This window comes from Giraffa tippelskirchi, chromosome 10 (genome assembly GCF_054371585.1).
Source record: "Giraffa tippelskirchi isolate mGirTip1 chromosome 10, T2T-mGirTip1v1.2.pri, whole genome shotgun sequence".
Lineage (NCBI taxonomy): Eukaryota > Metazoa > Chordata > Mammalia > Artiodactyla > Giraffidae > Giraffa > Giraffa tippelskirchi.
This window is the reverse complement of record NC_137284.1, coordinates 20,559,189-20,572,125: the sequence shown is the minus strand read 5'-3', so window position 1 is coordinate 20,572,125 and position 12,937 is coordinate 20,559,189. Positions and strand designations below refer to the sequence as shown.

The following is a 12,937-nucleotide window of genomic DNA, read 5'->3' as shown; positions in this document are numbered from 1 at the left end:
AAAGAAGGGCAGTACCAAAGAATGTTCAAATTACTGTACAGTTGTGCTTATGTTACATGCTAGCAAGGTTATGGTCAAAATCCTTCAAGCTAGGCTTCAGCGGTAGGTGAACTGAGAACTTCCAGAAGTATAAGCTGGATTTAGAAAAGGCAGAGGGACCAGAGATCAAATTGCCAACATTCGTTGGAGAAGGCAAGGGAATTCCAGAGAAATTTGTACTGTTGCTTCCCTGACTATGCTAAAGCCTTTAACTGTTTGGATCACAACATACTGTGGAAAATTCTTCAAGAGATGGGAATACCGGACCACCTTACCTGTCTCCTGAGAAACCTGTATGTGGGTCAAGAAGCAGCAGTTAGAACTGGACATGAAACAACTGACTGGTTCAAAACTGGGAAAGGAATACAACAAGATTATATATCATCACCCTGCTTATTTAACTTCTATGTGGAGTACATCATGTGAAATGCCAGGCTGGATGAATCACAAGCTGGAATCAAGATTGCCAGGAGAAATATCAACAATCAGATATGGAGATGATACCACTCTAATGGCAGAAAGTGAAGAGGAGCTAAAGAGCTTCTTGATGAGGGTGAAAGAGGAAAGTCAAAAAGCTGGCTTAACATGCAACATTGGAAAACCTAACATGACATTCGGTCCCATCACTTTATGGCAAATAGATGGGGAAAAAGTGAAAGCAGTGACAGATTTTATTTTCTTGGGCTCCAAAATCACTGTAGACAGTGACTGAAGCCATGAAATTAAAAGACACTTGCTCTTTGAAAAGGAGAAGGCAATGGCAACCCACTCCAGTACTCTTGCCTGGAAAATCCCATGGATGGAGGAGCCTGGTAGGCTGCAGTCCATGGGGTCGCAAAGAGTAGGACATGACTGAGCACCTTCACTTTCACTTTTCACTCTCATGCACTGGAAAAGGAAATGGCAACCCACTCCAGTATTCTTGCCTGGAGAATCCCAGGGACAGAGGAGCCTGGTGGGCTGCCGTCTATGGGGTCGCACAGAGTTGGACATGACTGAAGCGACTTAGCAGCAGCAGCAGCAGCAGCTCTTTGAAAGGAAAGCTATGACAAACCTAGGCAGTGCATTAAAAAGCAGAGATATCAACAAACCTAGGCAGTGCATTAAAAAGCAGAGATATCACGTTGCCAACAAAAGGCCCATATAGTCAAAACTGCTTTTTCTAGTAGTCATGTACAGATGTGAGAGTTGGACCATAAAGAAGGCTGAGCGCTGAAGACTTGATGCTTTTGAACTCGGGTGCTGGAGAAAACTCTTGAGTAGTGTCCATTGGACATGAAGGAGCTCAAACCAGTCCATCCTAAAGGAAATCAACCCTGAATATTCTTGGAAGGACTGATACTGAAGCTGAAGCTCCAAAACTTTGGCCACCTTATGCAAAAAGCTGACTCACTGGTAAAGACCCTGATGCTGGGAAATATTGAGGGCAGGAGGAGAAGGGGACGGCAGAGGATGAGGTGGTCAGATAGCATCACTGACTCAGTGGGAGACAGTGAAGGACAGGGGAGCCTGGCATGCTGCAGTTCATGGGGTCCCAAAGAGTCAGAATGACTTAGTAACTAAACAACAACAACATACGATAAAAGCTATTTTTACGTTCTAGACTGTTTGAGGAATACTCCTAGTAGACTTATAGCTCAAGAAAGAACGGCAAGTGTGCCGAACAGTTATAAGAAAATCCTTGTTTAGAGTGGACTTGTCACCTCTACTGGAGGTGACAGAATCTGGATGAACTTAGTCGCACATACAAGTTTCTTGTACTTTTCCAGTGCCTCATGTTTGGGCCTTTGTAGGACAACTTCCTGGTTTTTAAAATATACCTGTATTAATCTAACAAAGGAAGCCCAGAATTCCCCTGGAGTAAACGGGCTGCTACAAATGGATGGAAGCCCAGAATTTTCAGCCAACCATGCTTTAGTGAAGAGATGTGTGAATTGACCTCAGACTACTGTTCAGAAAATAGCAGCTCACTTGTTTCAAAGTCATTTTTAGCAACTGACATTATCAGCATACATCTGTAAGTTCTAGTCTTGAATTATATTGCTTTTTTAAAATATTTACTTATTTGGCTATGTCAGATCATAGTTGTGGCATGCAGGGTCTTTCGTCGAGGTGCATGGGTTCTCGTTGTGGCACAGGCTTAGTAGTTGCAGGGCACAGGCTCAGTTGCTTGGTGGCATGTGGGATCTTAGTTTGCCAACCAGGAGTTGAATCTGTGTTCCTTGCATTGCAAGGTGGATTCTTTACCACTGAACCATGAGGGAAGTCCCAAATTAGTTATATTTCTTAACAAAAGCTCTTAAATTAGGTTTTCTGACAATTTTCTCATTGTGCCACTAGAAGGTGGTTTTTGCTCTCTGCTAGAAGGTGTTTTTTTAAAATAAGTATAATTGATGTTCAGTAGAGTCGGACACGACTGAGCGACTGGACTGAACTGAACTGAACTGAAACTACATGTATAAAATTTCACACATATACAGACACACATATGAAATGACTATCATATTCAAGACAATGAACATATCTATCATCCTCAAAAGTTTCCTCGTGCCCTTGGTAGTACCTCTTACCTGCACAGCCCCCTCTTCCCCAGGCAACTACTTGTTTGCTTGGTGTCACTGTAGATTACTTTGCTCCTTTTTAAAAAAATTAATTAATTTTATTTTGCGGGGGTTGCGCTGGATCATCATTGCTGTGTGTGGGCTTTCTCTAGTTGCAGAGAGTGGGGACTACTCTCTAGTTGCAGTGTGCAGACTTCTCATTGTAGTGGCTTCTCTTGTTGTGGAGCACAGGCTGTTAGCACAAGGGCTTCAGTAGTTGCAGCACACGGGCTCAGTAGTTGCATCTCACCAGGCTCTAGATCGTAGGCTCAGTAGTTGTGGCTCATGGGTTTAGTTGCTCTGCTGCAGTTGGAATCTTCCTGGACCAGGGATTGAACCCCTGCCCCCTGCATTGGCAGTCAGACTCCTATCCACTGTACCACCAGGGAAGTCCTGGCCTAACTCCGTTTATTCAGAGTAATTATTTTGAAGATTTGTCTTTGTTGTGGTGGTATCAAGAGTTTATTCCTTTTTCTTATAGATTGTATTGCATTGTTTGGGTATACCACAATTTGTTTATACATTCAAAGGTTGATGGACATTTGGGTTGTTTCTAGTTTTGGGCTAATACAAATAAAGCTGCAGTGAACATTCATGTGCAAGTCTTTGGAAATATGTTACCTTTTCTCTTGGGTGAATACCTGAGAGTGAACTGGATCATCATGGTAGGTATATATTTCAGTTTTTAAAGAAACTGTCCAATGGTTTTCTAAAGTAGTTGTACCACTTTATGTTACCACCAGCAGTGTAAGACAGTTCAAGTTCCCTTACATCATTACCAACACTTAGTATGATCAGTCTTTTTGATTTTAGCCATTTGAATAGGTATGTAGTGATACCTCATTGTGGTTTTAGTTTACATTTCCTAAATGACTAAAGAGATTGTACTTTCGGTGTCATAGTTAAGAAATCATTGCCTAACCCAAGGTCACAAAAATTTGTTGTTGTTTTCTTCTAGAAAGATTATCATTGTAGGTTTTACATTTAAGTCTGTGATCCAGTTTGAGTTCATTTCACATGTAGTGTGAAGTGGCTTTTTTGTATATATCCTTTTGCTGAGGTTATTCTTTCTCCACTGCATACTTTAGTACATTTGTCAAAAATCAATTATCCAATGAACAGTAAAATAGAAGATTGATAAGTTGGACTTCATCAAAATTAAAAACTATAAAGAAGGTGAAAAAAACAACTAAAGATGGGAGAAATTATTTGCAAATCATTTATCTGATGAGAGACTTGTAGTCAGAATATATAAAAGGACTCTTACAACTCAATAATAAAAAGATAACCCAATTAAAAAGTGGACAAAGGATTTAAATAGACATTTCTCCTAAGGAAATAATATATAAATGGCTAATAAGCACTTGAAAATATACTCAACAGCATCAGTGCTTCCAGTGAATATTCAGGGTTGATTTCCTTTAGGATTGATTGATTTGATCTCCTTGCTGTCCAAGGGACTGTCAAGAGTCTTCTCTAGCACACAGTTCGAAGGCATCAGTTCTTCAGTGCTGAGCCTTTTTTATTGTCTAGCTCTTACATCCATACATGACTACTGGAAAAACCATAGTTTTGACTATATGGATCTTTGTAGGCAAAGTAATGTCTCTGCTTTTTAATAGACTGTCTAGGTTTGTCATTGCTTTTCTTACAAGGAGCAAGCATCTTTTAATTTCATGAGGATGTTGATCAAGTCTATAGCTTTGCCATGTTTATGCCTGGTTTTTCTATCAATAATTGAGAGAGGGTATTAAAAATTGCCTTAACTGTGGGTTTATTTTATCTCTTTGCAGTTCCATAAGCCTTTGCTTCATGTGTTTTGAAGCTCTTTTATTAGATACATAAATGTTTGGGATTGTTATATCTTCTCAGTTAATTGACTCTGTAATTATGAAATGACCTTTATCTCTGATAGTTTATTTGCTCTGAAATCTACATTGTCTGATATTAATACAGCTATTCCAACCTTCTTGTAACTAGTGCTAGACTCCAGTACTCTTGCCTGGAGAATCCCATGGACTGAGGAGCCTGGTAGGCTGCAGTCCATGGGGTTGCTACGAGTCGGACATGACTGAGCGATTTCACTTTCACGCATTGGAGAAGGAAATGGCAACCCACTCCAGTGTTCTTGCCTGGAGAATCCCAGGGATGGGGTAGCCTGGTGGGCTGCCATCTATGGGGTCACACAGAGTCGGACACGACTGAAGCGACTTAGCAGCAGCAGCAGCAGCATATATTTTGCATTTCTTGTGTTTTAAATCTGTTTCTTTGTATTTAAAGTGCATTTTTTGTCAGCAGTGTGTAGTTGGATCAAATCCTACAATTTTTATCAAATCTGACAATCTCTTCCTTTTAATTGGGTGTTTAGACTATTTACTTTTAACATGATTATTGGTAGGGTTTGATATATTATCTTGCTATTTGTCCCATTTCTTCTTAGTTCTCTTTTTTCTCTTTTTATACCTTTTTTGAATTACTTTTATATTTTTGTGATTCTATTGCATTTCCTTTGTTGGCCTGTAAGCTATGACATTTTTGTTATTTTATTGGTTGTTCTAGAATTTATAGGGCTTCCCATGTGGCTCAGTGGTAAAGAATCCACCTGCTAGTGCATGAGACTCAGATTTCCTACTCCCATGGAGTAGGAAATGGCAACTCACTCCAGTAGTCTTGCCTGGGAAATCCCATGGATGGAGGAACCTGGCAGGCTATAACCCATGGGGTTGCAAAGAGCAGGACACAAGTGAGAGATTGAGCATGCACACACTAGGGTTTATAATTGTGTATCTCTTAACTTTTCACACTCTACCTTTAAATGATATTATACCACTTCACATATAATATAAAAATTTTAATATAAGAATCTTAGAGTAGTGTACTTCCATTTCTCTCATCCAACCTTTATACTATTGTTATACATTTTACTTTTACATATAAAATACGTTGTTATTTTTGTTAAAGAAGTCTGTTATTATTTAAAAGAGATTTAACTAATGAGAATCTTATATGTATTACCTAAAGTATCATTTTGCTCTTGTCTGAAAGATAACCTTTAACATTTCCTGCAATTGTGGGTATACAGGCATACCTTGTTTTACTGTGCTACGCTTTATTGTACTTTGTAGATACTGCATTTTTTTTTTACAAATTGAAGGTGTGTGGCAACCTTGTGTTGAGCTCGTCTGCTGGTGCCAATTAGTTTTAAATTAAGGCATGTACATTGTGTTATTGCACACTTAAAAGACTACAGTGTAAACAGAATTTTATATGCACTGGGAAGCCAAAAACTTAATATGACTTGCTTTATCTCAATCTTCCCTTTATTACTGTGATCTAGAACCAAGCCTGTACTGTCTCTGGGTTATGCCCGTTCTGGGGATGAATTCTTTCAGGTTTTTTACGTCTAAAAACAAATTGATTTCATTTTTTTCCCTTCATTTATTCATTTATTTATGTGACGTGATTTTTCTATTTTGATGGTAAAAAAACATATAATGTATAATTTACCATTGTAACCATGTTTAAGTGTACAGTTCAGTAGTGTTAATAAACAAATAAACATATCTATATTGTGAATATAGTATGAAGTGATAATCTCATTGAGATTTTGATTTGCATTTGAATGAAGATTCATGATGTTGAGCAGCTTTTCTTATGTTTGTTGGTCATTTATAGATCATCTTTGAAGAAATATCTATTCCAGTCCTTTACCCATTTTCAATTGGATTCATTGCTTTTTTGTGTTCCTTTAAAATTTTTGGATTTTCTCCCTGTGGTTTATTTTGGATAATTTCTATCATTATGCTTTCAGATTTAGTTCTGCAATGTTTAACCTGCTAGTAATCGCACCCAGTGTATATTTTTTAATAAAGAATTTATTTTTGTAGAGCAGTTTAGGTTCATGGCAAAATTGAGAGGAAGATAGAGCAATTGTTCATATGTACTATCCCCTGACGTTCAGAGCCTCCTCCATTATCAACAGCCCCCACCAGTGTGGTACAACTGTTAACACGTGATAAGCCTGCATTGATACATCATTATCAACCAAAGTTTATAATTTACATTAGGGTTCACTCTTGATATTGCACATTTACGGGTTTGGGCAAATGTATTAATGACTTGTATCCATCATTAAGTATTATATAAAATAGTTTTACTACTCTAAAACTCCTTTATGCTCTGCCTGTTCACCTTCTTTCCTTCTCTCCAACCCCAGCTTCTGGAAACCACTGATCTTTCACTGTCTCCATTGTTTTACTCTTTCCAGAATTTCATTTGGTTGAAATCATACAGTATGTAGCCTTTTGAGACTGGCTTCTTTCACTTAGGAATAGGCATTTACGTTGAATGTCTCTTCATGGCTTGATAGCTCATTTCTTTTTAGTGCTGAATAAGATTTTGTTATTTGAAAGTACAACAGTTTATTTATCCATTCATCTACTGAAGGACATCTTGGTTTCTTCCAGCATTTGGCAAATAAGCTATTTCAAACATCCATGTGCAGGTTTTGTGTGGGTGTAAGTTGTGTAAATACCAATGGGCACTGCTGGATTGTGTGGTGTTTGATTTCGTCAAATGCTTTCTCTGTATCTTTTTATAGGATCGTGATTTTTCTTATTTAGCTTTTGATATGATCTATTACGTTAGTTGATTTTTTTCATGTTGAACCAGCCTTTCATTCTTGGCCTAAATTCCTTTTGATCGTGATATATGTGTGCATTGTTAGACTTGATTTGCTGATATTTTTGAGGATTTTTGCCTCTTGTTCATGAGAGATACTGGTAATACTTTCTAATATCTTTATCTGGTTTGTATTTTAGAGTAATTCTGACCTCATAGAATGAGTTAAGAAGCATGCTTTCTGTTTCTGTCCACTGAAAGAGATCGAAGAGATTTGGTGTAATTTCTTCCTTAATTGTTTGGTGAGCCCATCTGGGCCTGGTGCTTTCTGTTTTGGAAGATTACTAATTATTAATTCTATTTCTTTTAATATATAGACTTATTCTCCAATGTATTTTTTATTTCAGAAATTGTAGTTTTCATCTTGATAAGTTGATTTCAGTCTTCTTTATGTCTAAACTTTTGGAACATATAGGATATATTAATAGTTGTACTATCTTGTTTTAATGTCCTTCTATGCTAATTCTAATCACTGTCTACTCTAGGTTGATTTTGAGTGGTTGATTACTCTCTTCATTATGAATTGTATTTGCCTGCCTCTTTGCATGCCTGGTAATCTTTGATTAGACGTCCAACATTGAATTTACCTCATTGGTTACTGGGTATCTTTGTATTCTTATGAAATTTTTTTGACCTTTGTTTAGGGATGCAGAAGGAAATGGCAACCCACTTCCCAGGATTCTTGCCTGGAAAATTCCATGGACAGAATAGCTTTGTGGGCTATATATAGTCCTTGGGGTCGCAAAGAGTTGGATGCAACTGAACAACTAGCACTTTTATTTAAGTTATTTTGAGGCTTTGCTCTTACAGTGTTGGTTGTGTCTGGAACAATCGTTATTCCCCACTACTGAGGTAAAGTCTTCCTGAAAACTCTACCCAGTGCCTGTACATTATGAGTTTTTCAAGGCTTAAGTGGTGGGAACAGTCTCCATCCTGTGCTGTGGGAGCACAGGGCACTTCCCTGTTACTCTTTTGGATGACGCTGTCCTTGGTCTCAGAGCTTGTCCTCATGTGCATGCTCAGGGCTCTGCTGTGTATTAGAAGGAGACCCCCTAGATCTCTGGGGTTCTCTCTCTGAGCAGCTCTCTCCCCTGGGTTTTCTGTCTTAAATACTCTAGTTGCTTTTGTGTCCCTGTACTTTCAGCATCATCTCCCCAACTCAGAAAGTCTATCAGGCTCCACCTCAACTCTCCTGCCCCCTGCCGCTGCTGCCTGAAGGCAGTAAGCTTGGGCACTGGTAGGACTCACTTCATTTGTTTTCCACCTGTCAAGGATCACTGTCTTTCATTGCTGAATATCCAGTGTCTAGAAAACCATTGTTTTGTTTGTTTGTTTGTTTTTGGTCTGGTTGGTTTCTGGGTTGTTCTTCTATTTATTTGGTTGTTTAAGGTGGTAGGGCAAATCCAGTCCCTGTTAATCCATTTTAGCTAAAAGCAGAAGTCCTGTCTACTTGTAATTTTAACCTGAGAAAGTTCTTGTGTTAGAATTCTTACAGGAACACTTTTTTAGTAGTAACTGTTGGTCATTTCCATTCAAGAGACTATGTGTATACATGAGCAATGAGATAAACTCAAATCAGTCAGCAGGGAGTTTTGAGGTTTTTCTAGGGTTGTTAAACTGATTTCCTGACTCCCCTCTTTCTGGGAATTTCTTGAGGTATTTGGATCTAAAAGCTAATTCTAAATAATGACTTGAAAAAAAAATAATGACTTGATGAAATTCTTAACCATGTTATGATTTTATTTTTAGAATTAAGAAAAAGAAAGAGCAGCAACGTTATGCTGAAGAACAGAGGATATTAAGAATGAACTCCCATGAAGAGCCATGTTCAGGGGAGAAGATGAGTGAGATATTAGCCCAACTACAACTTGAGGAAATAAAAGGAGCCAGAGAAAAACAACAGCAGAGAGAAAAAGAATACCAAAGGTACTTTGGAAAGTTCTGCATGAAATTTTGGCCCTGGAGGAGACTTGTTAGGAAGTCGGTATTCTCATTTTCCTTAAAATGAATTGACTGTGTCTTCTTCTGCTTTAGGAGGTACAGAACTTCATCACATTTCTTTTTTGTTTTAAGGTTTTTTTTTTTTTGATGTGGACTGTTTTATAAAGTCATTATTGAATTTGTTACACTATTGTTTCTGTTTTATGTTCTTTGGCTGTTTTTGGCCATGAGGCATGAGGGATCCTAGCTCCCCAACCAGGGATCGAACCCTCACCCTGTGCACCAGAAGGTGAACAGATTTCTTGATTGCCTAATACCTTTCTGGAATAGCACATTTTTCCTTGTACTGCTTCCTAGTACACAAAGGAAGGGTTGAGGCACAGTGATATGAAATAGTTTAATAGTTCGAGCTAGGAGTAAAATAAGGACTCATGCTCATTCTCTTCCTAGTGGTTCGCTTTGCTTGGTCATACTGTATTTTTATAGATATGTAGAAGCTTTAAGAGCCCAGATCCAGGAGAAATTGCAGCTATATAATATTACTTTACCTCCACTCTGCTGCTGTGGTCCTGATTTTTGGGATGCTCATCCTGATACCTGTGCCAACAATTGTATTTTCTATAAAAACCACAAAGGTAAGTGTCTTCAAGGAATGGTTGGGACCTGGTGGCAGATAAAAAATAACAAGAGTAAAAATAGTGATTGTAGTAGAAATTTAGCATTTATTGACTAAGTGCTTACTATATATCAAAGACTGTTATACCCCCTTTACAAAATAACTCTGAGGCAATAAAAATAATTATAGTGAGTTATATTTCTCTTTGAGATATGTTATCTTCTTGTCTTCATTTATGCTGAGGAAATAGTTCTAGCTCATTGTACAGTAATGAGACTAGGGTTGCAGGTCCTCCTGTAAATGAAGAAGATTAGAGGTTTATAGCTATCTAAGTTAGGCCTCTGTCCAGTTGAATACCCTGTTATCCAAATTCTTGAATGTTATCTAACGTAGACTTATCATCTGTATATTATTTATAATGTGTGTATATCCACATTAGACTGCCAGTTCTGCTGGTCACTGAGAAACATGAGGACCAATGTAAACTCTGTTAGGAATACCAGCTAGAAGAAATGGAGTCATTTCCTGTTGTCACTAATATTTCTGTTTCCTGTCCATTCTTAAATGTATTGATTTACATAGTGTAGAGATTATAGAGGCTTCATACACACACCGAAAATGTTGGTGGTGTTTATATTCCTAATGTTCCATCTGCGATATGAGTTTCTTATCAGTCCTGTGAATTATGTTTTAAAAACACATATCTGATTGTGCCATTCCCCTATCATTAGATCTGTAGGACTTACCACTGAAGTACAAAATACAGTGCATAACCAGCATATTTTCTCTCTGGCTCCAGGCAACACTCCAGCCATATCAAACCTGCTATTATCAGTACACAGCACATTTTTTTTTAATATATCCTTGTACCCCCACACACTCATTTCTTTGCCTAGAAGGCCTTCTTTCCTTTACTTCTATTAATCCTTCAAGACCGTCTTAAATGTTACCAATTCTTTTTTTTGGAATGTTGCCACTTCTGGAAATCATTTTCATCCTCTCCCAGTTTCTTTTTCATTTTGAACTTCATGCTGTGAGGACATTTTATATATGCCTCTGGTTTGGAAATAGTACACTGCAATTTAAATTTTTGCGTCCATCCTCTCATGATCTTTTCTGTAATCATAGAGTACTTGGCATGTGGTAAATACTTGATACTTATTCAATGGATTGTTAAAGTTAATGCCTATGAGACTGGGCAGAGAAGCAGTACTAATAGGAAGAGGTTGGGAGAACTGTTTAGAATCCCACTTCATTCATCACTATGTTAATCTTTATTTGCAGCATATACCCGGGCACTACGTTCAGTCATCAATTCCTGTGACATCCCTGAGGGGAACTCAGATCTTCGAGTTGCCATTCATAATTTTGCTTCTGCACATAGACGGACTTTGAAAAACCTGTAATAAGAATCTGAAATCAACTGTTAGTATTTCAACTTTCACTTAAAATCTACCCCAAGAGATTATTTTAGGAAAAACTGTCAAAGTGTATAAGATGTGTAATCTGGAAAGAAAGACTGTCCCACACTATTGGTATCTTTTTAATCAGATCATGACCATTATTTCACTCTGTGCTTGGGACTAAGATTGAAAATTGGCTTCCAGACTTGTCTCATTACTGTAAACCATCTGGTACATATTGTTTTAAAAAGGATCACTCAGGCTGGTGAAGTTTCTCTCACTTGCTCTGCTCAGAAGAGATTATTAGAAATCTTTGAGATTATCTCATTTATTATCTTTACATAATTGTACTTTGAATCTTGACAGAATTGAAAATGTTTGGATGAAGGAGAAGAGAAGATGAAGAAATGAATTTCTGAGCACCAGTGGCCATCTGTATTGCTATTAGCTTTTCTAGTTGTGTACAGCAGTTAGAGATGAGAACAGTCTGAGTTTAATGTACGTTTTTTTCCTCAAAATTTTTTCTCTTATGTTTTTAAATTTATTACCTCTTTCCCCATTCAGTGACAATGAACACAGGACTTTTTAATTTTATAATCTTTATAGCAAAAAAGGCAAATAAACCCTCTGCCATTTGAGCATCTTTTATGCGAAATAATTGTGAGTGACATTTCAAAAAGTGAATCTGAAGTCAAAGAGAGTAAAGTTCTACTGTATTTTCCTATCTCTAAAAAATCTGGTGAATGCCATACCTACAGAGCAGGTGAAATAAAAATTGCTATAGTTAGTATGAATTTTTTATTTCTTTATGGTGTTTCTTGACACAAAATATGAAAAGTTTTAATATTGTGAATTAAGGAGAGGTACTGACATTTTCTTTTTCCTACTTCTAATGGTCAGTGTTGAAAAAGAACTTAAGTTATGTCTCAGAAAACACCTAAACATCTAGCCAGGTCATTGAAAATAAGTGTCAGAATTACTCGTGTGACAAGATTGACTGGTTGTTTAATCAGATTAGTTATCCAGTTCAGTCAAAATCCTTATGCAACTAAATCCTTGCTTTAGCCTTTCTGAGTTGTATTTTTTAACACCTTCGTTGAGATATAATTCATGTATCATTTGATTCACCGACTTGAAATGTACAATTCAGTGGTTTTTATTATACTCTATGGTTGTACAACCACTACCACTATCAAATTTTAGAACACTTGTCACTCTAAGGAGATGCCTGTGTGATCCAGCAATCCCACTGTGGGTATATATCCTAAATAATCAAAAGCAAAATCTTCAACAGATATGTTCATAGTGGCAAGAGGTGGAAGCAACCTAAATTTCCATCAACAGATGGGTAGATAAACAAAATGTGGTATACACATACAATGGAATACTATTCAGCCCTAAAAAGGAAAGAAATCCTGTCATGTAGTGTAACCTGTATTAGCCATTGTGCGAGGTGAAGTAAGCTAGGAACAAAAAGACAAATACTGTGTGATTCCACTCATACCAGGAACCTAAAGTAATCAAATTCATGTGGACAGAAAGTAGAGTGATGGAGACTTCCCTGGTGGTCCAGTGACTGGGAATCCACCTTCCAGTGCTTGAAACACGGCTTTGATCCCTGGTTGGGAAACTAAGATCCCACGTGCTGTCGGGCAGCT

At 37.6% G+C, this 12,937-nt stretch overlaps 2 protein-coding genes across 10 annotated transcripts in view; both read left to right on the top strand.

Moving 5' to 3' along the window:
* The window catches only part of CCDC15 (coiled-coil domain containing 15), a 51,058-nt gene extending 38,985 nt beyond the window's left edge, over positions 1-12,073 (top strand). For 5 of the 9 annotated variants that reach the window (XM_081535052.1, XM_081535050.1, XM_081535058.1 and 2 more), the window contains 3 exons: positions 9,069-9,245; positions 9,747-9,895; positions 11,161-12,073. In XM_081535052.1, coding sequence (XP_081391178.1) covers positions 9,069-9,245; positions 9,747-9,895; positions 11,161-11,282 — 448 coding nt within the window. In that variant the 3' untranslated portion in view covers positions 11,283-12,073. The remainder of the gene's footprint in view (positions 1-9,068; positions 9,246-9,746; positions 9,896-11,160) is intronic. The other 4 variants (XM_081535057.1, XM_081535055.1, XM_081535056.1 and 1 more) reach the window with 1 other exon arrangement.
* The window catches only part of SLC37A2 (solute carrier family 37 member 2), a 56,916-nt gene continuing 53,251 nt past the window's right edge, over positions 9,273-12,937 (top strand). Inside the window, exon 1 of the mRNA XM_081535097.1 lies at positions 9,273-9,356. The gene's annotated coding sequence lies outside the window, so the exon portion shown is untranslated. The remainder of the gene's footprint in view (positions 9,357-12,937) is intronic.